This window comes from Acartia tonsa, chromosome 2 (assembly GCF_053477335.1).
Source record: "Acartia tonsa isolate MP-2025a chromosome 2, ASM5347733v1, whole genome shotgun sequence".
NCBI classification, from domain to species: domain Eukaryota; kingdom Metazoa; phylum Arthropoda; class Copepoda; order Calanoida; family Acartiidae; genus Acartia; species Acartia tonsa.
In genome coordinates this window covers 44,506,161-44,534,104 of record NC_137261.1, presented here as the reverse complement: position 1 = coordinate 44,534,104, position 27,944 = coordinate 44,506,161, and the positions used below count along the sequence as shown (strand labels likewise).

The 27,944-nt window shown below is 37.4% G+C and overlaps 2 protein-coding genes and 1 long non-coding RNA gene across 3 annotated transcripts in view; all 3 read left to right on the top strand.

Annotated features, from left to right (window-relative positions):
* The window catches only part of Mlh1 (DNA mismatch repair ATPase Mlh1), a 49,301-nt gene extending 40,136 nt beyond the window's left edge, over positions 1-9,165 (top strand). The window contains exons 18-23 of the mRNA XM_080151016.1: positions 1,634-1,682; positions 2,041-2,125; positions 3,630-3,698; positions 3,871-3,950; positions 4,130-4,294; positions 4,532-9,165. Coding sequence (XP_080007142.1) covers positions 1,634-1,682; positions 2,041-2,125; positions 3,630-3,698; positions 3,871-3,950; positions 4,130-4,281 — 435 coding nt within the window. The 3' untranslated portion in view covers positions 4,282-4,294; positions 4,532-9,165. The remainder of the gene's footprint in view (positions 1-1,633; positions 1,683-2,040; positions 2,126-3,629; positions 3,699-3,870; positions 3,951-4,129; positions 4,295-4,531) is intronic.
* Positions 9,166-9,485: 320 nt separating this feature from the next.
* On the top strand, positions 9,486-20,844 carry LOC145312572 (uncharacterized). Its single transcript, XR_013877069.1, has 5 exons — positions 9,486-9,560; positions 10,686-10,759; positions 11,376-11,427; positions 19,631-19,688; positions 20,753-20,844. It is a non-coding gene; the product is annotated as an uncharacterized LOC145312572 (long non-coding RNA).
* A 384-nt stretch (positions 20,845-21,228) lies between these two features.
* Positions 21,229-27,944, top strand: part of LOC145311945 (uncharacterized) — a 54,841-nt gene continuing 48,125 nt past the window's right edge. Inside the window, exons 1-10 of the mRNA XM_080151015.1 lie at positions 21,229-21,318; positions 21,525-21,774; positions 22,266-22,387; positions 22,870-23,004; positions 23,166-23,432; positions 24,160-24,280; positions 26,248-26,396; positions 26,875-26,929; positions 27,500-27,583; positions 27,810-27,885. Coding sequence (XP_080007141.1) covers positions 21,690-21,774; positions 22,266-22,387; positions 22,870-23,004; positions 23,166-23,432; positions 24,160-24,280; positions 26,248-26,396; positions 26,875-26,929; positions 27,500-27,583; positions 27,810-27,885 — 1,094 coding nt within the window. The 5' untranslated portion in view covers positions 21,229-21,318; positions 21,525-21,689. The remainder of the gene's footprint in view (positions 21,319-21,524; positions 21,775-22,265; positions 22,388-22,869; positions 23,005-23,165; positions 23,433-24,159; positions 24,281-26,247; positions 26,397-26,874; positions 26,930-27,499; positions 27,584-27,809; positions 27,886-27,944) is intronic.

Genomic DNA, 27,944 nt, shown 5'->3' with positions numbered 1-27,944 from the left:
TCAGCGAGCCTCTCCATTATTCAAAATATTTTCTTTTCATTTTTTGGTCTCTTATATGATGTTCAGACAGAAAGTGTATGTAGCACATTTAAAATTAGAAAATCATTGAAAATCAAGCCACTCTAATGTACAGCATTTATTTCTTCAATTCCACAGTACAAAATTATTCCTGTATTTAAATTTAACATATCATATAGGAAAAAATATTCTTGTATTTAGAATTAAAAATCATGTTGGAATTTTTTTTACAATTTTTAAATTTTTTAATAATGTACAGCAAATTATTTCCTTTTTATCTCATGTTTTGAAATTTATAAGATAGTTAGAATAAATTACAGAAATAATGAAAGATTTAAAGAAGAGAGCGTCAGGGGGGGGGTCGAGGGGGGTCTCCCCCCTCAGAAAAAGCTTGGGCTTAAATCTTCAACAAATAAAGAAAACAAAATTATTTTAAAAATTTCTGTTTTATGTTAAATATTATTATTTTTGTGACACTTGATTTTGAATGACAAAGAATGTTGAAATAAATATTACCCACTGTATGAAATGTTAAATTAGAAATCAATAATGATGTTGGAAAATTTATTCTCATTTTATACTCTGAAATAAGGAATTGACAAAAAATAATAATTTTTATTCCAAACTTTTAAAACAGCATGCCTATTTCTTATTGGTTGACACTCGAATTAAAATAAAATAATGAATATTATTTCAAGACCAGAAATAAATTTGAAATAAATAATTTTCTTTCCCCTATATTTTTTATTCCAAAATGCCAAGAATTAATTTTGAAATAAAATTATTTCTTTCCAATATTTTTATTCCTTTTTTTTATTGGACGTCATTTTGTGTCCAATGAGAGACTAGTGTTTAAATATTTTAAAGCTTATTACAGCATTTATTTTGAATATGATAATAGCAACATTCTCACATTAAATGTGATAAAATAAATTATATTTTTCCTAGAATATTTTCACTCTTTTGTTAACTAAAAACAGACTAGAAATGTTTTACAGAAGTTTTTTTTATTTATTTATCATAATTAAGGATGTACATTTTATCGTTCATTTTCTTATTTTGCCATAGAATTCCAGAAAAATATAAAAGCAATAATATTTTTATAGTGAAAAATATCCTTTACCAAAAAACTTTAAACAACTCTCTTTAGAGAGAAAAAAATAGGTTTTAATTTTCATTATTTTAATTTTTATTTGGCACCAGGGTTATGAATAATAGATTAGTTTATTCATTTTTATTGTGTAGGGAGGGTACATTATTTTCCAAATTATAAAGGTTCCCAAAGTTTTACTAACAAGTTTTCTTAATTGTTGGCTTTTTATATTACAAATGGAGGGGACAATGAACTGTAAATCATACTGGTCCCAAAGTTTTATTTACAAATTTTCTTTTTTGTTGGCTAAAAAACTTTGGAAACTGTTTAAAAATCTTGATTGGTTTACACAAACTAACAGTGTCTAAAGCTTTCAACAAATGATTTTATTATAACAGAAGGATTGATTTTCTTATCATTTTAAATTAAAGTCGTCTTAATCATATTCTACCTATATACATACAAATTAAATGGTATAAAAATGTATTTAATATTAAGTTGATACAATAATAATTAACACAGTACAGAGAAATGTTGGATGACTATTTTTCACTGCAGATGGATTACAGAGGTAAAATTAAAACATTTTAGAAATTAAAATAGATAGGTAGGTATTAATTTTTAACCTTTGTTTACAGTATGGCATTGAAACTTATTAAGTTACTCAGAATTAGAACTGATTCTCAGCCATACTGAAAATCATATTCGTATCGAATTATAGAGAATTTTACACGCACAATGAAAAAGAAATGATAAAATTGATACCATTTTTTTACCCGAGCCTTCGGTCTCTCGGATTTTATCTTGGAATTTTTCATTTTACTGTCTGCTAAAGACTATATAATTATACAATAACTATTCTTATTAAAATTGAACATTATGACAAACTGCTCAAAATAGTTCTTAATAGTTCACAATTTTATCCACAGATGGCGTTGAGTGTTTGGTTGGAATACCATTGCTTTTGGATGATTATTGTCCTTGGCTGGCTGGCTTACCTCTGTTTGTTCTGAGGTAAAATACTTAAGTTACGTCGTCCGTCCGTTTCTCTGCCTCAATGGCTTCTTTCCTGTAATATATCGTAGTAAGTTTTTATATCTGTAGCTAAAGATCTCAGAAACTGTTAGAACGAATATATTTTACTTTTCAGGAGAGTTTTTGATTGTCTTTGAAACTGTTTTAGGCTATTTACCTGATTTCAATTCACTCCTCTAGAGGCTAGGGGCGATGCAAGATATAAATCTTATTTTTGTACAAAGTTCTTATGACTTATGCGCTCACAGTCTATACGTAGTTTTATCCGTAGGTCTAACGGTTATTTTATTAGAGTCATTAAATTTTTACATGGGAAATGTAATCAGCATATCTGCAGTAAAAACCAGGTTGATTATTTTTTGAGGGAAGATTCTAAACTCTCTTTGACGATTTTTGTGTCAATAATGCTACTTAGAAAGTTTTATTTCACAGCCTCTGAATGAAATTGGATTATTCATTTTTCTCGTATTTATTCGAATCCGGTGGATAGGAACCGGTTCTCATCCATACGAAAAAATTATGTCTAGCATCTCATTATAAACTGCTTTCTACGAATATAGAAATGTACAATCATAAGATTAAAACCAGCTTTTTTAGCCCGTGCCTTCAGCACCTCGGGGCTAAAAAAAATGGTTTTAATCTCATAATTGTACATTCTATATCGGCGGAAAGCCGTTTATAATACGATGCGAGAAATAACTATTATTAGGTATAAAATTCATTTGACTAATCAGTCGTTTGTTTGGCTTTTCTTACATTTTACTAAATGGTTCATGTTCCTGTGCTTCGCTATCCATGGATATTTTCAGCCTTGTTTTTAGACTTTATTTCTTTGGTGCGTGAATAAACACAGTTTTCTTAATAGTCTTTGAATGTTTCAACTAAACAAGAACAAACTATTAACCTGTACAATTTAGAAAAATAAGTTTTGATTATTACACAGCTGTACACCTGAAATGAAATGGGGGATCGAAATCCATGAAAATAGCCTCAAACCATCCTAAGACTTAAACCTTAAACTAAAACTAAAACAGTCAAAAGCCATCAGGGACCTATGTGAAGCTTCCCTAAAATAAAGAACACTCAATCGGTACATTTGTTATTTAGATAGATAGATAGATAGATAGATAGATAGACAGACAAAAAAAATCTTACTGCTTTATATAATAGGTATGACTAGCGGTGGATTTTGGTGGTCAACCCTTAACTTATAATTTTCTAAGTAAAAAAAATCGAGAGTTTATTTTTTCTACGGGCGATTTCTCTTGAGGGGGAGGTGGTACGTACCCTCCCCCAAAATAGTTGTTTACTTTTCCAGGACTGGTCCATAGCTTAACTGTTGTAGAAAACCATGATATCGCTTCAGCGGTTAGCAGGACCCTTCCCTAAAACAAACAAACAGACAGACACACAAATAGACAGACAGACATGCTGTTGCTTTTAGGTAAGGATGTTAAATTAATAAATTTAATATCGAATTTAGATTAGCAACAGAGGTAGATTATCAAGATGAGATTGAATGTTTCAGAGGATTTATCAGAGAAACTGCCAGGTATAGCCAGTTCGTTCAACTAGTATGAGGGTATGGGTTAGGGTAAATGGGGTGGAATGTGGGGGGGGGGGTATCGTTATTTTAGCAAGCTTCACTCTTTTAGAGATTATGAAGATTTAGTGCAACATCCAATTAATAATATGTTGATTTTCATTCATTGCATTATGTCTAGGTTTTACAGCGTGTCTAGTACTGAGGGAGCAAGGATGGACTTAGCACAGCATCAAGATGAAAAAGGGGAAGGTGATTCAGGTAAAAAGACGTTAGAAATAAAGTATAGGAGGTGCTTTCACCAAATCATATTTTTGGACGCCTGAGCCCTTCTTGTTTAAACTTTTTTAGAAAGTAACAGATTAGCAGGGCTCTTTCAACATCAAAAGTGTATTTTACAGTCCATCCATTTTTGGTGAAAACAAGATTTTTATTTTTAGACACTAGTGAGGAGTGGAGGTTTACCATAGAACATGTGTTATACCCAGCTTTCAAAAAGTTTCTGATGCCATCACAAAGTTGTCTCACAGATAGATCCCTCCTACAGATTGCTAATCTTCCGGATTTGTACAAAGTTTTTGAACGCTGTTGATTCTTCTACAGGGATGGATTGGATATAGAATATACGTAGATATTATGACAGGGGGAAAATTGTCGTCCATTTAGGTTGCTCACATTGATATAATTTATTGGTCAGTTCGTTTATCCAGTAGGAGGAAGGGGGATGGGGTAAAGCAATTGGATGGAGGGTAAGTTATTTAGCACGCCTGAGAGTTTCGTTTTTTAAAGAACATGAAAATCTGGTGTAACATCCAAGTCCTAATATATCCTTTTCTTCAGTGCAAATATTGTGAAAAACAGAGACAAAATACAATGGACTCTAAACTAGTTTTAGTACAAATCCTTATGAACAAATCACATGAACATGAACATGATATTCTTATTTTCTCAGAAAGTGTAAGAGTTATTTCAAAATTAGTATTAGTTCTACTATTGATTTTATATGACCAAAATAGAAATGAAGTTACTAATGTTAACGTTTTTCCTTTAATTTTCCATAATAGCTTCTTTTTACAAGCATAAAACTTTAATCTAATATTTTTCAAATGTTAAAAGCTTTGTTTTTAAATAAATTAAAATAGAGAATTATTTTCCACTTCAATTTGATCTACTTAATAATTCATCAAATAATTCTACCTTTAATATTTCATTTCTATAAACAAAAACAACATTTTAGAAAAATTTCGGTTTAAATTAGGTATTTTTTTATGGGAAGGGTGGAAATTATGGGTTATTACAGAAATAAGGATGACAACATCCGTAAGTAGCGAAGATTAAAAAATCCTGTAAGGACAGACAAAGTGAGTTTTCGAAAAAATGTTAGAATAGGTAGAAAAAGCAACACATGATAAAAATATAAAAGCACGAAATCTTTATATACCTATGTCTTGTGTACCATGACCGACTTACCAACGGACAAAGTAAATTGTATGCTAGATTCTTACACAAAAAAAAATCTTCAATAAGTCCAAGTAATTAATCATGTTTCTCTTAAGACAATGACAAACGGACAGACATTTTAAATTATGGAGTAGCTTCCCTTTGAAAAATTTTCACCATGAAGTATTCTAAAAATATTCATAAAGTTAGTACCGAAGGACTGGGCTTTCTAAACGGGTGATAATTTTATGATATTTATTTTAATATTCATGGAAAATTGTCTGCTATTCGATGCTATACATGATTTTACAGTTTGGCTTAGAGCCGGTTCTAATCCACCGGATGTATAAATTGATAGGTATTTTTGCATAATATACGCTTTAATTAATATAAAAGACTGGCTTCTTTCACAGGTAGATAGTTCTTCATTCTTGGTCTGGTTGTCCGCGCGCTCAGTCGTGCATGGTTGTGGTAAAAGTTTTTCAGGGGTGTTACAAAAAATGTAACAGTATACATACATTCTGATTGATGATAAACAAAATTACTACTTCTGTGGATTAAAGCTATTGAATGAAAAGTTTGGACACTTATAGTTTTTGACCAACCAATTAAGATTCTATTAAAGTAGCAAAGGTTTTCAGCATCCAAAGATTTTGAGCCAACGAATAAAACTTTAGGTACCAGTGTAATTTACAGCCCTATGCACACTCCCTCCCTGACTTATAACCCTTAATTGTATGTCAAGACAAGTAAAACAAAAACCAAAGATTTTGAGCCAACGAATAAAACTTTGGGTACCAGTGTAATTTACAGCCTAATGCACACTCCCTCCCCAACTTGTAACCCTTCAATGTAACTATTAATTCAGAAAACCCAAACTGTATGTCAAGACAAGTAAAACAAAAACCAGTCTGAATTTTAATATTTTCTTTTTCTTTATGTTTGAGTTTGATTCCCTTGGGAAGGGGGGGGGGGGGAAATAGATTGCGGTCCCACAAAACCTTCTGCAAATTTTAGTTAGTATATCTAATAATCTATAATACTCATATTACTTTGGGGTCTAAAGGGATAAGATAATATTTCATAGATAGATTGATCCAAAATAATTTTTCCTATCAAAATGTTCTTCCTAGCGCAAGGAGTTATTTTTGCTAGCAAGGTCACGTGTTTTTTTTGCTAACAGGGTGTTCTGGTTTTTTGCTGTTTTGTTTGACTACTTAAAATGAATAGAAAGGTCTTCTGGTCCAATGTATATAACCACTTTTTTTTCTTCTTTTAAACTTTTCACACCCCTCTGTGACTAAATTTAAAGTATTATGTGTGTGTGTAGCCATAGTTTCTTAGTGTTTGGACCTAAGTAGTCATCGAGTAGGACGAGACACTGTATGCTAGCACCAGGGCCAGCGCAAGGTCTACGCTCAAGTACAAATACTTGACCCGCTGTCAATAGTTTTGTATTAATGCAGCAACTTAATGAAGCTACTCAATATGTGATTACCCCTTTGTTCAAAACAGCTATCTAAGTTTTGTTTTTACATAATATGATAAGACTTTACCTTTTTATCTAAAATGTTTTATACAAGCGGATAAGCCACTAGAGGCCTCTAAGGACACTTTAGTAAGTGAAGGTGAATCAAACCACCACTTTCTATATTAGATTTAATATTGTTTTGTTGATGCGTTTTTATGAGAGGGTGGAGGTAACCTTTGCAAAAATAGTTATAAACATTCACTGGATCTATATGAAACTTCACTTCAAAGAAGATCTATGTATATCGGTTAAGGGCTTTTATGCATATAGACAGAGAGTCATCATGTTACTTTTATATAAAGAAAAAAAATTGTATCTTACAGAATGTTAAATATTAAGGAGTAGTGTATATTATTCTTCTTATATAAGAAAATATTATATTCATAGGTATATGTTTTTAATATTCCTACAAGTAATGTAATATTCCAATATGGCTTTAAAAACCAATAATATCCACCGATTCTAAGTCATTCTGAAAATCATGTATCATATAGAATTTGAGACAATTTTTTACGAATATTAAAATATAAAAATGGTAATATTGATAATAGATCTGTACGCTTGAGTCTTCGACCCCTCGGTGCTAACAAAACTGGAATTTATCCTTTTTTCTATCCGCGGAAAGCTGTCTATAATACGATACGCTAAAGAACTACTATAAGATACAAATCTTAATATCCCAAAGGTAGAGTTACAAACTTATATAGAATAGATATAAATTTATTTTCGTTTGCATCTGTAAAAAAAAACCTTTTTTTTTGTAAACTTTTAGGTAGGCATTTATATTAGTTAGGAGAAGTTGAAAGAGGTTGAAAACGACTGAGGTTAAACCTGATTTCTAATTATTGTTATTTTAACCATTAACTTCAATAGCAGCAAATTAAGACATGATATAAAAGTAACGGTATGCCTGTGTGTCTGTCTGTTTGTTTTTGCGGATTGCTCTAACCGACGTATTGATACGGTTCTAATTTTTAGTGAAGCTTACAGGAATAAAGAAGGTTTTTAGTAATTTTGTGGACAAGTACCACCTACCTCCCAAGAGAAATCGCCCCCCCCCCCCAAAGAAAAAAAAGAAAATGATAAAACTGGAGTGCCGTTAGAGACCGCTAAAAATTTTATATGATAAGTGATTTCTGTTTTCATAGTTGAATTTTACCTCTAATTCTTTTTTTTCTTTGTATGTTCATGGTTATAAAACTTAAGTTTGGGCCTGAAACCTTTGTAGACTAAACAGAGAATGTACAAAACAGCATAGGAATTACAGATTATTATTAGCATACCTACTAAGTGTAGAATATTAAGGTTTTAAAACTGAATAAATAATGGTTATTTTTAAAAGCGAAGCTTTTCTATAATTAGGGTCGGTCCGTACGTCCGTCCGTCCGTAACGGATAGCTTTCTTCGTTAATTTAGACATGTTAGAATTGTCCTATCGATTTCAAATTTTGCATGGTGATTCCTTTAATAGTTAGGTACGATTTAGAAAGCGTAGCAACTCTATAATCATTACCAAAATGTCTGTACGTCCGTTTTAAACATGTTGATTTTTTTACTTTTTTAACAACAAATTTTTATGTGATCAAATCATCCGATTGATCTGATTTTTGGTATATTGATTCCTGGGAGATCAAAGTATAATGTTATAAGCAAAGCAACTCAATAATCAAGTCCTAAAATTGTAGGTATGTCCAGAAACATTATCCTGTATAAAGCAGTTTTTCAACAAATTTACTTAGAATTTTGCTTCGACTCTTATTTATTTATATTCTGATTATTTAGTTCTGACACTATATAAGTGTTAATGTCCGTTTGTCCTACCGTTTCAGTGCTTCGCTTTTATGGATGTTGTCATCCTTGTTTAAATATATAGTATGGGTATTTGTATTTAAATATTTCAAGCTTCACGAATGTTAAATGAGTAATTCATTAATCATTGACCAATCCCTAACCGATGTAATGTTTTATAAAATTTGGTTTCTTTTAATGAACACTTTAAAGTTTTTTATTCTAATCAAATTATGAAACACAAGGTCTGAAAATTGTAGGTTGTTCAATCATGTCCGCGAAAATTTCCACTTTGTATTATACTCCCGTTCATTGGCGTAAACACTTCGGGTACTTTTATGAGATCATGACTGTATGGATAAAAGTGGCAGTGTCCAAACTTTTCAACCAATAATTTTACTAGTTACTTAGTTTATTATAATATTAATATTATTATGCTTTTAACTCTTCAGATCTCTTGGTGTAAAAAAACTAGTTGACATTATACTTGATTTAGGTGTAATTCTTTTAAACATTTGATCATATTTTGTATTTAAATTCATACAGTTCTAATGACTTCATACAATATTCGTAAGTTTTTTTTTACAAAAGTTATCAAACACTAAATTGTGAATATGCTGCCGTCTACATACAATTTGCCAATTTGCTAAACTTAACTAACTTCTTTCAAAAACTTTTTTAAAAACTTTATATTAAACCTTTCATATACGTTTTTTTTATAATAAAAGCGGGGTGTATAACTTTATGTTTGTATTAAGTTTCTAGAGAAAATAATTTACATTTTTCCATGAAAAAGACTTTTTACAATACATTTTTCAAATTGAGCTTTGCTTAAATTATAGATATAAGTTTATGTTGTTTCTTATGTAGTTTGAAAAGTACTAAAGAATACTTTGTTAAGCTTTGTATCATTATCATTTAAATTTAATTTTTATGTTTTAAAATTAAGAATGAAATAGCCAAATTGTTGTATTATGTTTCTATCTATCTATTACTGTGATACCTGCCAAACTATATGTACCTATGTATGTATGTACCTTTATTTTCAGAAAACTAAAAATATAGAAATGTAGAAGCAGAGAAAATGACAAGCTATGAATATTTCTACTGAGGTCAGGTTTTAATAAAATAATTTCTTTGCATGCTGTAGATTTTAGTTATATTTTTATAATGGCATATGGATTAATCTTCCCCTAAATATTAACAGCTATTAAGGGTTGAATTTTGTACTCAAAAATTAGGGTGATTATCGTTTTATCCTTTATTGTCCCATGGATTTTAGTTAGAAAAAAAATTATTATTTTTTTTCTGTTCCAATCAACTCATATACCTGTTGAAATGGCACAAAATCTTTAACCACATTGGGTAGTTTATTAAACCAATCTATGATATAAAGTAGGGATGGGAATCCGTCGAATTTTTGGGCCGGATTCGGATTCCGGATTCTGAAGGAATCCGTCAAAAAAAGTGACGGATTCTTGCGGATTCCGGATTCTTATTTTTGGCGGATTCCGGATTCGGATTCCGGATTCTAGCAGTATTTTAAAAGGCCGTCCGTCACAGAGGGATAGCTTTTTTCGTTAATTTATCACTATGTTACTTAGTTGAAGCCTTGATTTGTTTCAAGTGTTGACTTCCAGCATAACTAAAACATTTACATCACATTAGTAAATTTAAAAATTTAAGTGCTACGTATGTCCTAAAAATGTGCTTGGTATTTTCTAACCTATTTAAATTAAATTTAGCCTACCAATTTAGAATCCGGAATCCGCTATAAAAAACGGATTCCGGATCCGGATTCGGATTCCAAAATTGGCCGAAAATTGGGCGGATTCCGGATTCGGATTCCGGATCCGGATTCCCATCACTAATATAAAGTATAATGATGTCGGTCTGTCCGTCTGAATTTTAAGATCTTGGTAACCGCTGAACCGATTGGGCTTCATGGAAAATAGCCTCTGGTGGTTATAAGCTATTTTCCTGGGGTATGGGTCATCTCAACCCGCCTCCAAAAACAAATTTTCATTTCTAAAAAAATTATTAGTTGACCTATTGTGATTTAAAAGGGGTGATGCGGATGAGACACTGTTTAAAACCAAGCCTGAATCTTAAAGGAACCATTCGGCTAGGGATAAATCCACTAGTATTAAAATCTATAGGGGATTTACAAGCTTCCCTGCTCCAAAGGCTTCTAAAGGCTAGTATTATCTCAATTCTAAATTACATATTAAAACTAGGATTGTTTGTCTGACTTTATTCCACCTTCACCTGGATGTGATAATGTTTCCACCTTGAGGACCAAATTATCAGGAATAGAAACTATTTCAAAATTTTTGGCAGGGTGGGTGTGCTCTCCCCCTAATAATAATTCACATTTTTGCATGTTGTGCTTCAAAATTAATGTTTATCCTTGTTAATTTGCAGAACTTTTTTTCTATCTAACCTGAAAAAATTGCATCAAAACTGGTTTCTAGAAATTTTATATCCTTAATGTCACAATAAAGTTCACCAAAAGTTTTCTGCTTTAGTGTTGTGATTTACTATAACTATTTGTTCTAGGGACTGGTTGTAGTTTAATATTTATTTTTAATTTGCATGGATGCATGTTTTGTTGACTTTAGGCAGGCATGTTTTAAATTTGGTTGTTAGCTAGGTGGAAGATATGCTAAGCTTAACAAAGGGATCTTTTATATTATAAAAATAATATTTTATATTACACTTTTTGTCGGTTAAAATAACATTTTCTGTAAATTATCGCGCCCTTTGTAGTTTACAGCATAATTTTTGGCTTAATAATGAATTGTTGACGGTGTAAAACTGAGGCAAATAGTTTTCTTATCAAGTATCCCTACAAGTAAAGCTTAATGATTCTTTCATTTACCATTGACTGTTTTACATGGTTTAGTTTCTAAAAAAAACTTAATAGGTAGAAAACGTAGAAAAGCTGGTTTTTCTGTACCATTGAGAAATAAAGTTCAGGTAAATGGGCGGTTTACAGAAACCTCTTCCACCCCCCCCCCCCCCCCCTCGAAATAAATTTAAAACATGGGGTTGTTGGTTATTTTCGTGGTTTTTTTTTAGGTTAAGTTAGGGTGTATTGGGTACATTTTAGCCCCGCAGGATCAGATTCCTTCGTAGGGGCTAGGCATAACCCCCACCCCTTATTTTCAATTTATATCAAATGAGGGGGTGGGATTTCTGTGCTCAACAGGAACATTGAAGAAAAATAAAGTAAGGGGGGGGGGGAAGTTTTGCCACTTTCGCGTAAACAGTGTTCTGTGGACTAGGTATTGATTTTAGATTATAGGTTATTTAGGATAAAAGTTTACTTTTGGGTATTAGTTCACGTATATTTAATCCTTTTTTGAATAGGCCTCCAGGTTCCGGAGCTCCAGGCTTCTAGTTGACTTCTAACTCTTCAAAAAAAAATTTTTTTTTCATTTTTACCTGTACAGAGACCACCTGGAGGCCTGGAGCTCCGGAACCTGGAGGCCTGGAGCTCCGGAACCTGAAGGCCTATTCAAAAAATGATTAAATATACGTGAACTAATACCCAAAAGTAAACTTTTATCCTTTATTCCTAAATAACCTATAATCTAAAATCAATACCTAGTCCACAGAACACTGTTTACGCGAAAGTGGCAAAACTTCCCCCCCCCCCCCTTGTTTAGCAATTTTTAGGTATAATTTTTAATATTTTTGCTTTCACTGAATCTTTTTTTTGAACCACCAAATCCTCCCACATTATTTGGAATTTTTGTAAAAATATATATTTACGCTTCCTCTACAAACATAGACTTAACCTAACCTAACCTAAAGATAGATTTCTAAATGATGAGGGAAATCGCCAAATATTTTGCATATCAAAATAATCTAATTGTGTTTTATTGGAACATGGGAAAGATATCAAATAAGAGGTGAAATGTTTTTTTTTCCAAATGAAATATCCTATTACATTTCCCCTGTTCTATCCTAATATATATTGTTACTATTAGTTGGTAAGAAAGTTTTTATTATTTAAAAGTTTACTCATATGATGTATGGAATACAATAGTGTTGCTCTATTTTATATTTTATACTATATGTGTGGTATCCGCCTCGGTTAAATGGCAGATACCCAAGTTCAAATGATTACGGCAGTGCGAACAGACGTGGACACGTATAATTATAGAGAAGCTGGGCTTCTCTAGCTATCACTAAATAACAAACAAAGTCTATTCAGATGTTACTTTATTCAGGGTCCAAAGGTTACTAACTTATAATACAACAAATAATACATACACAGATTGGAATAAATAATACTAAAGCAAAATCAATATAAATACATATACATTAATCAGATTGGGCAATAATGATCCCCCATCCCTGGAAAGGTCAGCAACGGGGCATTCTGGTTGGCGGTGGCAGCGGCTGGAGCACTGGCTACCAGGTTGACTGTCTGGGCGACAGCCTGGCCTCCCGAGTGGCCGCGGGGCTTTCCGGAGTGCGGCCCAGGCTTGCCTAGGCGGTCATTCCCACTATCGGCTGATTTCATGGACACCATTTCCTCGGCTGTTTCCCGGCCAATAGGAATGGCATCCCAGTCCACTGAAAAGTCCCGGGACTTGGCATGGTTGACCCTGGCCCTGGCCAAGGCCTTACGATACAAGGTTGGGTGATACAGAAATACTTGCGACATCGCGTTCAGGGCGGCACGTACACCTCCTTGTGCAGCTGCCAGGGAGATGATGGTTAAGTCTCCCAGTAGCTTGAGAATCAACAGCAGCAGACACAGTATGGCTGCGCCATCTCCCCACTCGTGAATAGCTTGTCTGAATCCAGCCCAGACATCCAGGGTTTCCTCCCCTTCCTCCGCCAGTCAGTCAATATTATAGGACACGATTCCATGGTCTCCGGTGGCTGAACAGCTGCCCTGCTGGACGCATGAGCCATACGACAGGCCGGTCAGCATGGCGGCCTTATACGCCGGGAACGATAGTAGCTGCTGCCAATCATTCAGCTCGGCCTGGGAATACAACCCTCCCGAGCTAAAGTCATCCAAGGGCTCGGTCAGCAGTTGCTTGGGTGTATCCAGCGGGGGCGGCCTCTTCTTAGGGGCTGGAGTTAGCTCTATCCACCCTTCCTCGGCGTGTACAGTTAGGGGGTAGGTGGAGGAGCAGGGAATCTTGGTGGCGTGACTGCTATACACCTTTGTCACGGCATCTACAAATCCTCTGGGCTCCACCGGCACCTTGTCCCAACATTCATTGCTCTCCCTTACCACGTATTTATTACGCTGGCAGGTAAGCTGGAGCAATACATCTCCCCTCAAGATAGAGAACGTGCTCCCCTGGACACGCACCGGATGGGCCGGGTCTAGCTGCTGGAGCTTCCAGCAATTGGCCGCTATCTCTTCTGCTGCTGCGCTTCGCATCCGAGTTTCCAGGGTAAATCCGATGTAGCCCGCGTGTATCTGGGCCTGGAGGGGGACATCCACGTCCCTAGCCGATACTCTGGGCAACGCTGCCGCGGCCAGGTCGGCTGCCACGAACAATGCTGGGTGGTTGGTGGCATGGGCTTCAAAGTCGCATTTCTCTATCGAGGTGGGGGTAGTCATGTTGATAAAGAATTGTGCCTGATGGTCAACCAGGAAGGCATCCATCACCAGGCTGGGCTGGAGGCTGCGGATCAGCCTCAAGGGGCAATCTCTCCCAAGGTGGTCCCACACGTACGTGGCCTCTCCGGTGACGCAGGACAGCTCGGACTGGGGACACGCTAGGGTCAGGTGGTCGGACTGGGACTCCACCCGTCTGTTCTCAACTACGTAGGTCTCCTCCTTGACCAGCAGCCGTCGCTCCTGGAGCACTAACTCATTGCGGTACAGCTGGCCTTTAAAATGGGCGTCCTCCCCTTCACAACCCACCCCCTCGGGGCTGTTGACCAATGCTCCCACCATATCAAGGGTGAAGAACAGGGGGTGGTTCAGCTGGAATGTCAATGGCTTGGTCTTGCCTGGCAGGGTGTAGACTCGGCTCCGGGCCAGGTCCCGGCAAGTCTCTGGGTCAATCTTGGTTGGCCGCATGAGGTTGGGAACCGACGTCACCTTCAGGTGGCCCCAGACTCCACACCTAAATGTCCACTGGGACACTGTGAGTTGACAGCTATATCCCGTGGTCTCCCGGATCTTAACTTGCTGCAGGATATGTACCTCATGGCCCAGAGGCACCTCCTGGTGTAGCGGCTCCTTGCTACACATCTGCTCTTTGTTGAAGGCGGTGACATGGGCGGGGTTGGCACAGTCCCACCCTACTAAGACATAGCTGGTCGTAGGCCACACAGCTGCTAGCAATAGGCCCCACAGAACCATCCACCAATGGGAGAACCTGCCCGACAGCCACCATCCTCGCGCGCGCATCTGGGGATTCTCGGCTCTGGCCACAACGGCTTCCTGGGAAGGGATACTGCTGGTCTGCTCCTGGCTAGATATAAATTTCCATTGAGTGTTATCTTTAGACGCCCGGGGCTTCCCGATACCCTCCCCAATGACGGACTGACAGGCGACTGGCGCCTGTCTGGGCGTCGGCTCCCCTAGCCTCAAGGTGGCCCTTCCCTCATCCATGGCATGCCCAGTGGCATGGGGCTGTAGTGCGTGTGGCACAGGCTCGCCCTGTATTACATCCCTCCCCTGCCCTAGGAACTCAGGTGCATGTGGCACAGGCAAGTCCTGATACCCCCAAATCTCAATCTCCCCAGCCTCTGGTGCGGGGGGCACAGGCAAGGCTGGAGGGTTACAATATTTTGGGTACAATGTATTTGTCAATTTTAACTTATCCTGGCTCGGTTGAGGGGGGTAGACAGCTGGACACAGTTGAGGGTGAGGGACAGCTGGACTCTCCCTGCTGGCTGGGGGCTCTGGCTGACTGGGGGTGACGGATGTCACCCCTCCCTCTGGGGCTGCTGGCTCGTTCCGGGGTCCAGATCTCTCGGTGGCGGCGATGGTTGTCGCCCCAGGCACCGGCGTGGGGGCGCTGGATAGCACCCCCCAGTCTTCACAGGTGGCGGTGGCGGTTGCCGCCCCAGACATCAGCTTGGGGGTGCGGGGCAGCACCTCTCGTCCTTCCCAGGTGGCGACGCCGGTTGGCGTCCCATACATCGACTCAGACTCGCTGGCTAGCGCCTCTCGCCTCTCCCGCTCGGCAGCCGCCAGGGACTCCCCATACACTGTTCCGGTGGCGCTGGGTAGCGCCCCTCTGCTCTCGCTGGGGGTGACAGAGGTTACCTCCTCCTTCGGGGGGCTTGGTCTGGCGGGCACCATCATGTTGAGGCCAAATGGCAGAGGCCGCAGGACTTCTGGCTCCGCAATGTTGGTTGGCTGCACGAACTCCGGTCCCATGTGGTTGAGGCTGAAGCCCAGGCCAACCCGGTTGGGTTCAGCCGCTCCTCCCAGCACGTTGATCCTGGCTGGGATGGTCCCAAACTGCGGCATTCCTTCTGAGTGGCCCACAGCGCTGGGGGCGGCTGCTTGCTGGAGTGTTGCTGGCGGCGCGCTCCCTTCCATGTTGGCTACCTGGCTGGGCTTCCCTGAGTGAGCGCCCTTGCTACGCGTCTCCTCCCGGCTACCTGGTCCCAGTCAGCCTTGCACTCGGCTGCCGTATGGCCTGAGTAATGGCAACGTTCACATCTGGCAGGCCGGTCACGGCGGGACTGGGTGCGTCGCTCTTCTAGGCTGACCTCCATAGGCGTAGGACAGTCTCTGACTCGGTGGCCTTTCCCATGGCAGCGGTAGCAGCGGCCTGGAATCTTGGAGGCGTCGTCTGGTGCAACCTTCCCCATCTGGTGGAGACCCGGAGCCAAGGCGCCAATCTCCATTGGCTCCGAATCATCATACTGGGGCAACTGGACGCTGGCCGATCCCGTGAGTCCGTCGGTGGCGTCCACCAGGCACACACCCTCCTTCAGCTGCTAGGTGATCATGGTCACGGTGAACATGGCTCGCCTCGTGTACTCAGGTACCGAGGCGATCTCATGTCCCATCATCTCACGTTTCACGTTGGCGTTGCGGATGCCGCGGTTAAGCTCATCAATGAGCAACTCCAGATCTTCGTGGCTGTAGGCCTCCCTGTACAGGGCGCACTTTGTGGAGATATAGGCCTGGATGGGCTCCGTCGAGTGTTGCCTGTAGTCCCTGAAGGCTTGCTTCAGGGTCTGGGACTCATAGGCTGGACGAAACAACATTTCACACTCGGCCTTGACTTGTTCGTAGGTCAAGGCTTGGCCTGCCTCCCCAAACAGGTGGGAGGCCATCTCCGCCACTTGCCCCGCCAGGGATAGTAAGAGGGCGTTGCGGCGGTTCAGCGTGTCATGGGCGGGTACGCGGTAAGCCGCCCATGACATTTCCAGCCTCCGGATGTGGGAATTCCAGGACTGCTTGGGCGGTCCTTGGTACTCCGGCAGGTTACTCAACATCAGCTTGCGGTACTCGGCTGGAGCCGGCTGGGGATCGTCCTGAAGCCATCCTTGGAGCTGGTCGCCTCCTTGCGCTTGTTGTTGCTCCATCGGGTCAAAGGTTCAGCGACAGGGCACTAATTCTAAGTCAACACTATAGGCTGCTTACACTTATGGTTACTATTCTAGCAACCGCTACCGTTTATCACTTGGTTGGTAGTTTGAACTACAAATATATAAAGTAGGTGTACACTAGGGTACTTTTCACTAGCTTCTCAGCTTTAGGGTAGGCTGGTAGGTGTAGAGAGTTGCTGAGGGTCTGAACTGCTGTCAGGAACTGATTTAGTTTTCCTTATCACACTGTAGATAGGGGGGGGAGGAGCTTTGCAAGTTTTTTCTAAAAATATATCTGTTGTATGCTATAGAGTAGCTCCCCTCCTGTGTGTGTGTGTGAAATCCCCTTTCTCGCAACGCGCCTACTCGCCGTCAGAGTGCGCACACAGGTGAAACGCGCATCTATCCCTCAATCTGCTCTCTCATTGGTCCGCTTTATCTCCTTTGTCCGGCAGATTTTCGTTGCGTTCCGAGCTCCGCTGCGCAACCCGTGAAATGCGCTCCGTTCTCTGTCTCCGCACGGTAGACGGACTTATCCGAGTGTGGGGAGAAGGGGGAACGCGTGAGGGGACGGGGTAAAGCCGCCCTTCCCCAGGTGGGGAGGGGGGTGCCGCAGGCTTGAGGTGACTGGGTTGTAAGGTAGTTGGGCTTCTCCCTTAATCCTTGGCTTATCAGATGTCACCTCGATTGTATTTGCTTCAATTTATGGGTGGCCCCTCCCCTTCCGTTGGGATAGGGGGTGTATTTGCCGTGCTGCAGGTTTGGGGGTCCGATTGTTTACCAATGCATTGTTAGCTTGCACCTAGGTTCTATTTTTGGCTTATCACAAGTTCTATTTTTGGCTTATCACAATCCATGGCAATTATTTACCAAACCCTGCCCATAAATCTATTGTTTAGCCTTCACACCAGGGAGGTAATCCATAAAATCTGATATAATATCTGTTTTTCTCAATGGGTGGCTGCGCTGTAGCCTCTCAGGATACTTGGAGTTAACGTAGTTTTTCTTCTGTTTGGTACACTACACTCGTATTTTCGCTCACAGCTCGCAGCTATTTTGCTTGTTTCAGCCAGTCGGCAGCAGGGAATGTCCTGCAGCGCCGTGGGTCCGAATCCGGGTGGTGGCGGCAGGGAATGTCCCGTCCTGCAGCGCCGTAGGTTCGAATCCCGCTATCTTTTGCAGTAAATAGTGGCCTGTTTTCAGCCGTCTGCAATTATTTGGCCTGTTTCAGCCCGTCCGCAGGCCTATTTCAGCCTTTGAGCGCCCAATCCTCCGTTAGATTCCGCGGTTCTCCGTCGAGTTTCGCCGCTCTCCGCGGTCTTTCGTCCGATTTCGCTGCTCTCCGCAGCTCTGGTTCCGCCACTCTCCGTGGTCTTTCGCTAGGTTTCGCTTCCACAACTGCCGGATACAGAGTTAGACCTTGCTATCCAGGGTGGGTAATTCAGGTTGCTTGTGTCAGTTTTGCCAGTTTCACTGCTGGGAGTACCTTAACCTCAGCTGCGCGTCTGCTCTACACTTGTGTTTTGCCGTAATCTCACACAGCTGTCACCAATTTGTGGTATCCGCCTCGGTTAAATGGCAGATACCCAAGTTCAAATGATTACGGCAGTGCGAACAGATGTGGACACGTATAATTATAGAGAAGCTGGGCTTCTCTAGCTATCACTAAATAACAAACAAAGTCTATTCAGATGTTACTTTATTCAGGGTCCAAAGGTTATTAACTTATGATACAACAAATAATACATACACATATTGGAATAAATAATACTAAAGCAAAATCAATATAAATACATATACATTAATCAGATTGGGCAATAATGATCCCCCATCCCTGGAAAGGGTGGGGGAACCAAACAATGCAGCTTAACCATAATAAGGCTGTCAAAATCTATCATTAATTTTAAAGCATAGGGAGGGGTCAGGCTGACCCCTTCCCCGGTACTCGGGGGAGGGCCCTCGGCCCTTCTCCGAACCAAGGTCAGGGTTGCCACAGAACATGGCTCAGGGTTGCCGAATACCACATATGCATGACGTCGTAATTTAAATACTTCTCATAGTTTAGATAGAAAACAAGGACAGCATTGTAAGTTAACAACAACTATACCTTGCATGAATAAAGAATTTTTTTACTTAGAAACATACAGAAGTACGGAAATCCTAGTTGTTGAATAGCTGCGCTTCTTAAAATAAGCAAATCTTTTCAAAAAATGGACGTACGGACTTTCTGGTAACGATTATAGGGTTGTTTTGCTTAAAATCGTACCTAATGGTACAGGACTAATCATTGCTAGGGCAACTGTAACATGCCTTATATTAACGAAAAGAGCCAGCCCTGACGTACGGATGGACGTATATAGCAAAGCTTGGAATTTAAAAACTCAGGTCTTTCATATAGTTTTAAATAATAGGTTAATGGATAAAGAAAATACGTGAATATATATATTGACAGGGAAAAAATTGTCGTCAACTTAGGTTGCTAACAGTAAAATTTATTTATTGGTCAGTTCGTTCATCCAGTAGAAGGAGAGGGGATTGGGTAAAGGTTGTGAAGAAGCGCTAAATTAGCCAGCTACAAGTTTTACTTTATTAAAAAACATAAAAATATGGTGTAACATCCATGTAATAATATATTCTTTAATAGGTTGGAGAAGAAGTAGAGAATGATGATAAAACTAGAAAATTAAAAACTTTACCATCAGGTTTCATACAAAACTGCGAAGAAGTTTTTTCAATACTAGCGGCTACGCCCCTAGAGGCCTCTAGGGGCACTTGAGGAGGAGATAGTCGAATTTAATAATTTAATTTCTTATTTTAAATCCTAAAAGAAAAAGTAAAAAAATTTTTGGGGGGGGGCGAAAAAAAATTTTTTTTTGAGAAGGGGGAGGTGCCCCCCCCCCCCTCATATTTAATTTTAGTTAAAAAAATTTTAAAAAAGTTTTTTTTTAAGGGGGGGGGGATTTTTCATTTTTTTGGGGGGCGGGGGGTGTCCCACCCCCTCAAGAAAATAGTTATAAACCTTCCCGGGACCTATGAGAAGCTACCCTGTTAAGGAGAACCCGATCGGTTCATTGGTTAGCGAGATCCTTCGGTACAAACATACAAACACACAAATACACAAACACACAAACATCCTGTTACTTTATTATAAGGATTTAAAATTAATCAGAGAGAAAGATGACAATGCCGATTCGGATTAGTCCTTTTTTACAAGGATCTAAACGGATAAGACAATGGTCGATTAATTGATGTACATGTACAATGTACATCCCCAATAATGATAAACAAAATAACACCTTCTGTAGATTAATTTGTAGTTGAAATGTTTGGACTCTCAACTTAATTAACCAACCAATCAAAATTCCAATGAAGTCCCCTATAGATGCTAAGCAAATTAAAAAGAGAGTGTTATTATAAAATTTGGTGACTATTGAAATAAACAGTCCAATTTCTCCTCCCTCCCTTCATTTGTATTTGTGCAAATTTGACTTTAAAATAACGTTTGATAAATAAATAACATTCTTTTGGGCGCTTGTTACATTTTTATTCATGTAAAGGAAATAGGTTTATTTACATAACGTCAAAGTACAGTGTAAATATTGTAACTTTTATATTTTGATTAATACGGCTAGACTCAACAGACCACAATTTTCTGAGCTTTGTCTTGTTTTGCGTTGACAGGTTTAAGCTATTAGTGGATGAATGTGAAGGGGGTTATGGTAACTGGGTCAGGTCAATTATTTTGTATGAACCTTACCTGTAAAAGAACAACAGGCTGAACCCGATGTTAAAGTACACCCACCATTAGAAGCAACAGTAATCAGGGATAAAAGAAATAAGAAAAAAGCTTTAAACTAGTAAATTGATAAGATATCTCTTTATTCCTATTACAAAAGTGATAGGTTAATGGCATACAACTATATTACCTTATCCCAGAAAAAAAAGTATTTTTTTTTCTTCTGAAAGTTAGATTAATCTAGTTTGTTTAGGTTATATTGGCCACAGGATAGCCCCGCAGTGTTAGGGCATCGTAGATATAGGCCCCGCAGGGTTTAGGCATGAGAAAAAATTTCCTCTTTAATTTCAATTTATTTAAATAAATAAGGGGAGTGGTTTTAGTGCTCGATAGGCAGTGGCACCTTTTTTGTGTTCATTTGTATTTCTCTTAAACAAACTTATCTACATTTTTAAATTAGTAGGTAGATTTATTTATTCTTTTCTCAATGTTTATTATCTAGAACTAATGTGAAATTGAATCCTTCATCTTTTCCACAAACTAGAAGGAGCTTTTCCTATAACATTGCCGGAATTTCTTCTATTATCACTTCAAAGGAATCATGTTTTTTAATAGAAATGTTTAAGTACAGACTTTTTGAAAACTTACACAAAAATTATAAGTAATTAACATAAATTTTAATCTTCAAGCTTAATTGTCTTTAAAAGTTTGTTATATTTTAATTTAATGTTTTAATCTTCAGTTTTACTTGTTCATTTATATTGTTTTGAGATTCTTTATATGAAAAAATATTATTTGATAGAGCATTCCAAACAGTAATAATCCAACTAAAACTTCTAATAGTAACAATCTGAAAGCAGTGACCTCCAATTTTAAAGATGTATATGAAATATCTCCTATCATAACCAAATCAATTTCTGCCAAACTAAAACTTTCAGCAGCCAATGTTAAATCAGCTGTTACAGAAATGAATAGCAGCCAGATAGAAGCACAGCAGCCTATTTTGTCAGCTGATGATCTGACAAGTCCTATAATTAGCAGACAGCAACAGGAAGGGCAATATGTATTCTAGAGAAAATAATTTAAAGCTAGGGGACTGTGCACGAAAAAATTTCTCATCAGATAACCAAACCTTAACACCATCTCATTCATATAATCTTAAAGATAGGGCAAAGCGGGCTCTCGATTCCTTAAAAAACGGCTTTTTTCCGCCGATTTTTACTAACTCCAAAATTGGGAGAAATTTTTCTGGAGTATATAGATGTGCAGTTAATTGTCTTTTTTTCCTTCTATAGCTAAAACAAAACTTTTTGACATAGTTCTCCATTTTTTCTAAATTTGTCCTCTCTGTTTTTTTTTATCATAATAAATATATTTTAGGTACTCTGTTAAAAAGAGTGTTAATGGGGAGGGAATTTATTTTAACTCATGCAATTAAACCAATTCTATTCTGGGTAATTTGATCATTTTGTAGCTTATTATGTAGCTACAATATTATGTTGAACTCTTTTTTTTTATACATGTCACCCTTGCTTCAATCAGGCTGATAGACAATCCTTGCTTGAGAGCCTGGAACAGACAACTAGTCCTATAGTATCTAGTCATGTGACAAGGAAACCAGTTGTACGACCTGTACAGTTATTATTTCCTGAGGATGATTCACAGGTCAGTGTAGTAACTAGTCACATGATTAAGAAACCAGTTTTACGATCTGTACAGCTTTTATATCTTAAAGATGATTCTCAGGTGAGATAGATAGATATATAAATAGGTGTAGTAACTAGTTATGTGCCAAGGAAACCAGTTGTACGACCTGTACAGTTATTATTTCCTAGTTAATTAACTTCTCCTTGATTTCAAGTGATCATCTAGAGAAGCCAGAGCATCATCCACTTGTAATAAGATGCGATACTCTAACACCCACTAAAGGATATTAGGTTGAGTAACTTCTAGTAGACAACAAACCCTTTGATTACACAACCTTTTTCTGGAAGTCCTAACTGAATGCCGCAGTTTGACCAGTCTCGGCCACGACACCTCCCTTAACATTTACACCAATGCTGCGTGTTCGATTAATCTATCAGGTAGATAATGTGAGAAATATAGAATTGATTATATTCTTATCCACATTTATTTACTTAATTTAGGGTAGTAGTGAAGAAGATATAGAACCACTAGAAACAAAAACAACCAAATTCAGGGTAGCCCAGACAAAATCAATAGAGCTTAACAAAACTTACACTAAAGAGACTTCATATGAGAAGTCAAATATATTCAAGGAATGTTCATTCAAATATTTAAATGTTATGCGAAAAAACTTAATTGAAGTGGAGTTTCTCATATCTTTTATCTATTTTACATTACTTGTTTAAGATTAAATAAATGGTCTTTTGGTGATATTCACCTCTATACATTTTAATTTAATGAACATGAACTACAGGAACCAGAAACAAGCCTAGATAACTCAAACATTACAGAAGATAATTCTGACAATCATAAATCTATGGTTGAAGAAGAAGCAAATGATGTCACCAAAGATAATGTTGAGGGTGAGACAGAGACTGAGTTATCAATGAGTGAAGAAGACAACTTTCAGATCAATCCAAAAATTGTAGTTAAAAAAGATTCATCACCTAATGCAAACAACCATGAAAAAGATGTATCTACAAAAGGAGAAGATGAAATTGATGGCGAAACCGACAAATCTAATGTAAGCCTTATTAGTTAGTTATTCATATTGTAGCGTAAATACTTGGGTTTGTTCGTCCGTTCTTTGTCAAGTTTATAATACTAGGTTCCGCTTTAAGGTTCTAATTATGCAACTAATATGCCCTAGCTTTTATATAGTTATTAGTATAATTATATAGCTTATGTACCAGAGGTACAACAGTAACTAAATATTAAAATGTACTGTGCAGACCTTTTTTTGTTATTTGCAGTTAGTTTGTATAGACAACTAGTGCCTGTGGCTTAACACATAGAGCAGCCGCTCGTCATCGTGAAGGTGATGGGTTCGAGTCTTGGCTCAACAAAGTGTCATGAATAATAACGTTAATAGTTATTTCTCGCATCGTAACAGCTTTCCGCGGATATAGAATGTATAAGATTAAACCAGTTTTTTTTAGCCCCGAGGTACCGAAGGCACGGGCTAAAAAACTTGGTTTTAATCTTGTGATTGTACATTTTTATATTCCTAGAAAGCTGGATATAATAAGATTCTAGACATAGTTTTTTCGTATGGATGAGAACCGGTTCCTATCCACCGGATTCCAATGAATACGAGAAAAAATGTTTCCTATTGTTGCTAAGTCAGATGCGGGAAATTAATAGTCAGACAAGGAGAATGCCTTGGCCCAAAACAGGCTCACCTCATTACCGAGGATTTCCAGATAAACTACTTCTATCTGTTTTAACTTATGTTTAATGTATTTGATTAGGGTTCAGTTGATTGGAGTGTACTTATGTCGAATGATAGTTTAGAAGAGGACCAACATAAAGCTGCCTTGGAAAATGTTGAAACTCCTGGCATCAAAATTGCAATAAGTCTTGGATGTACAGGTGAAAAAAACTACTAATGCTTTGGTTAATTTTTTCTTTGTAAAATCAAACTCGGCCATTGTTCATAAAAATCGGGTGTTTTATAGCTTTTTAGAGAGGTGTATAACATGGGCAATTTGAAAAAACTATCTATCATTTTTTTTATAAAAGTAATGGGATCTGTGTCTGTTTTTGCCGGAGGATCTCGCTAACCGCTGAACCTATACGATTCTCCTTTACAGGTTAGCTTCTCATAGGTTCAAGCAAGGTTTATAACTATTTTGGGGGAGGGTACTACCACCCTCCCAAGAGAAATTTTTCTTTTTAAACTAAAATTAAAAAGGAGAGGGAGTCTTCTAATTCTATGGGTAGTCGAAATCAACCCCACTCCCCATCATGTGCCCTTAGAGGCCTCTAATAGTCGTAGTAGTCGCTAATAGAAATTATAGTATCTTAATAAAGGTTTATAAACATGTTCTCTCATTCGTTGGTTTCAAAACTTACATTAAATCTTAATTGGTTAGTTCAGTCTTCGGGTGTCCAAACTTTTAAATCAATATTTATATGCTACAGAAGTATCTAGAAAAATAATCTGTGAAAACTAAAGTATGTATTTTGCGCACTTTGCAACTTAATATGCAATAAGGGCAACTGCCTGTGTAATCTTGCAGTAAACTATCATAATATGACAATTTATAATTCCACCTTGTCTGACAAAAGTCTCGCACATACATAGAATCAGCAAAAGGTAGGGACTGCACTAGGGATAAGACAATGAACGATAAATTGATCAATTCTGCTGCACTAAATTACCAATGTTGTAGATTAAAGTAGGATAAAAAGTTTTACTCTGAAAATTTGAAATAACAAATCAATATTTCTTAAAAGCATCCAAATATTTTTTGGGACAACAAACTTCAATAAAATTCTAAATAATATTTGACATTAATCAGTCAAAAGCTCAGGTTGCGGGCGTGACATCCTATGTTGAATTTTCTATCTTTTATTAGAACGTTTTTTTTATATTTTTAATACATTTCTTCTCATCCTAGGTTTTGTTGTAACTTATTCCGATACAATGGATATAGGATATAATACACGAATATTTTGACAGCAAATATTTTTATCATGATGATATGGGCAATTCGTTCATCCAGTAGGAGAGGAAGGGATGGGTTCTTACAAATATTAAGTATGTATTAGAACCCACAAGAGTATCATACATCAGCTATGCTGTCTTCATATTTCCTTTTATCAACCTAAATATGAAACAACGTTGTCATATTCAAATACAATCACAGATGCTTACATATCTTAAACCCCAACCCTATTTTCATTTTTAGTTTTAAAAAGAAAAAGTAAAAAATTTAAGAGGTCATTATTATCTAGGGACGATTTATAGTGGGAGGGTAAGAGTACCCTTCCTTAAAATAGTTTTAAACCTCCGTAGAACCTAGGTATGTGAAGCTACATTGCAAAAGAGAACCATATCGGTTCACCGGTTTACAAGATCTTTCTGTCCAAAGAAACAGACAGACACAAGACATCCTGTGTCTTTAGCAATAGACTAGCGGTAACGCCCCAAGAAGCCTCCAGCGGAACGTAAATGTTTTATCTTGAATTTACGTGAAGATCAGCCGTTTACCAAATAATATGTTTTTGCCTTTGGTCAGTTGTATTTTTTTTCGATTTCTCTTGGAAGGGTAGTGGTACCCTCCCCAAAAATAGTTTTAAACCTTCCCAGGACTTATGACAAGCTACCCTGTAAAGGAAAACCTTATCGGTTCAGAGGTTAGCAAGATTCTTCGGTACATTCAGACAGACATACACCACACAGACATTGTTACTTTAGTAAATAGGTAATAAATACCTACTTGGCTGATTTTTTATCTATCTTGTGTGATTTCTTTTGGGATCTTCACATTATATCAAATAAATACCTATATTGGAAATAATGATAAAATAGTAAATGATGCGTTATATTTGAGGTACCCCTGTCCAATGGGAATCCAAGTTTGAAACTCCGGGAGAGAGTGGAGCAGACAGCAGGAAGGTCCCTCTGGACATGAATGGACGCATGACATGGAAACTAATGAATACTATTGAAAGATATCATCTACTACCATCTAATCATCAGGTATATAATCTATCTATCTACCCTCGAATTATCAATAGATTGTTCTATTTATTTCACTATTGCCTAACTGGTGCAGTGAATATTGAAAGATATCATTAACTAACCATCTAATCACCAGATATATTATCTATCTATCTTTGCATCTTTTTTCCCCCTCGAATTATTAAGATATCAATCTTTTTATCTACAATTTTTATCTATTCATCTATCTTTATATATGCCTTTCTATCCATTTATCCATATCTATCTATCCAAAATGATAAATCATCCTTTAAACCATGGTTTCTTATACACAGAATACAAAGTTTTGTATTATACTATTACTAATCATATATTATTATTGAATTCTATTTCTCGAATTCTTATCCCAATCTATTTCTATTATAGCTGTGAATGTAATACATGACATATACTGATTTTAAATAGGAATATATCTCTAAATAAACCAAGCTTCTGAGTTAAATAAATTAATATTTAGGAATTGTCAGAAAAGAGGCGTAGTCGACCACCAAGTAGAAACCTTTTTGCTGGAGGTAAAACTTTCATAAACTGCAAAAGCATGCTTTTTTATTATGAAAACAGTATTAAAAAACAATTGTTTCCCCTCAAAATACCGATTGAGCATAGAACACCCCCTTATTTTCAATTTATTTCAAAATAAGGGGGTTGATTTCTGTCTTTGACTAGGCACCTGGTAGCTTGCATATATTGAGGAGGTAATAAAAGGGGTATAGATTTTTTTATTGTCTTTGTCCTTAAATAAAACTTTAAATTTCTTTCCAATGCTAATAAAAACAACTAGAGAAAATATCTTATTATTTAGAGTAGTCAGCTTCTTTTGTCTATAGCGAAGGATCTCGCTAAAATTGCTGAACCGATATGGTTCTCCTTTACAGTGAAGCTTATTTTGGTTTCTGAGATAGCTTTAGGCTATTTTATTTTTTATAAATAAGTCTGGGTACTCATGGTTTTAGGCTATTTTTTTTTACCTTCAATATTCTTTCCAATAAAGATCTCCTAAATGCTAAGGGCGCAGCTGCTGGTTCTAATATAAAGCGATTATGCTGTAAATGTAAATATTAATTTGTTGACTGTAAATTTAGGAAAAGATATTTCTATGGAATCTTCGTCTTCTGATGACACTATTCTTTTGGAAGAGTTGGAGCTGGAAACAAATTCTTCACAAGGAAATTTTGTTATATTTGACATTTTAGATTGGTTTTAGACAAAGTTTATTGTAACGTATATTCTATATTTATTGTTTTTTAAACTTCCTAGTTTTTTTTCATAGCTCTCGTAGACTGTACATCACGTTGGTGATTCCTTTAGTCAATTGAATTAAAGTGTATTTTTAGTAAGAAAAAAATTAAACAATTTAAATGACAATGTCAAATAATGGAATGTGTTATTAAGATCTAGACCTTAAGACCAACAATGGCAGGTTTGACCAGTTTATGGAGCAGGGCAATGTCTGTTCACCAATTATCAAGTATGTTATTTTTCTCATATAAACATTAGTTGTAAGACTTATAAACAGGAGTAGAAAGT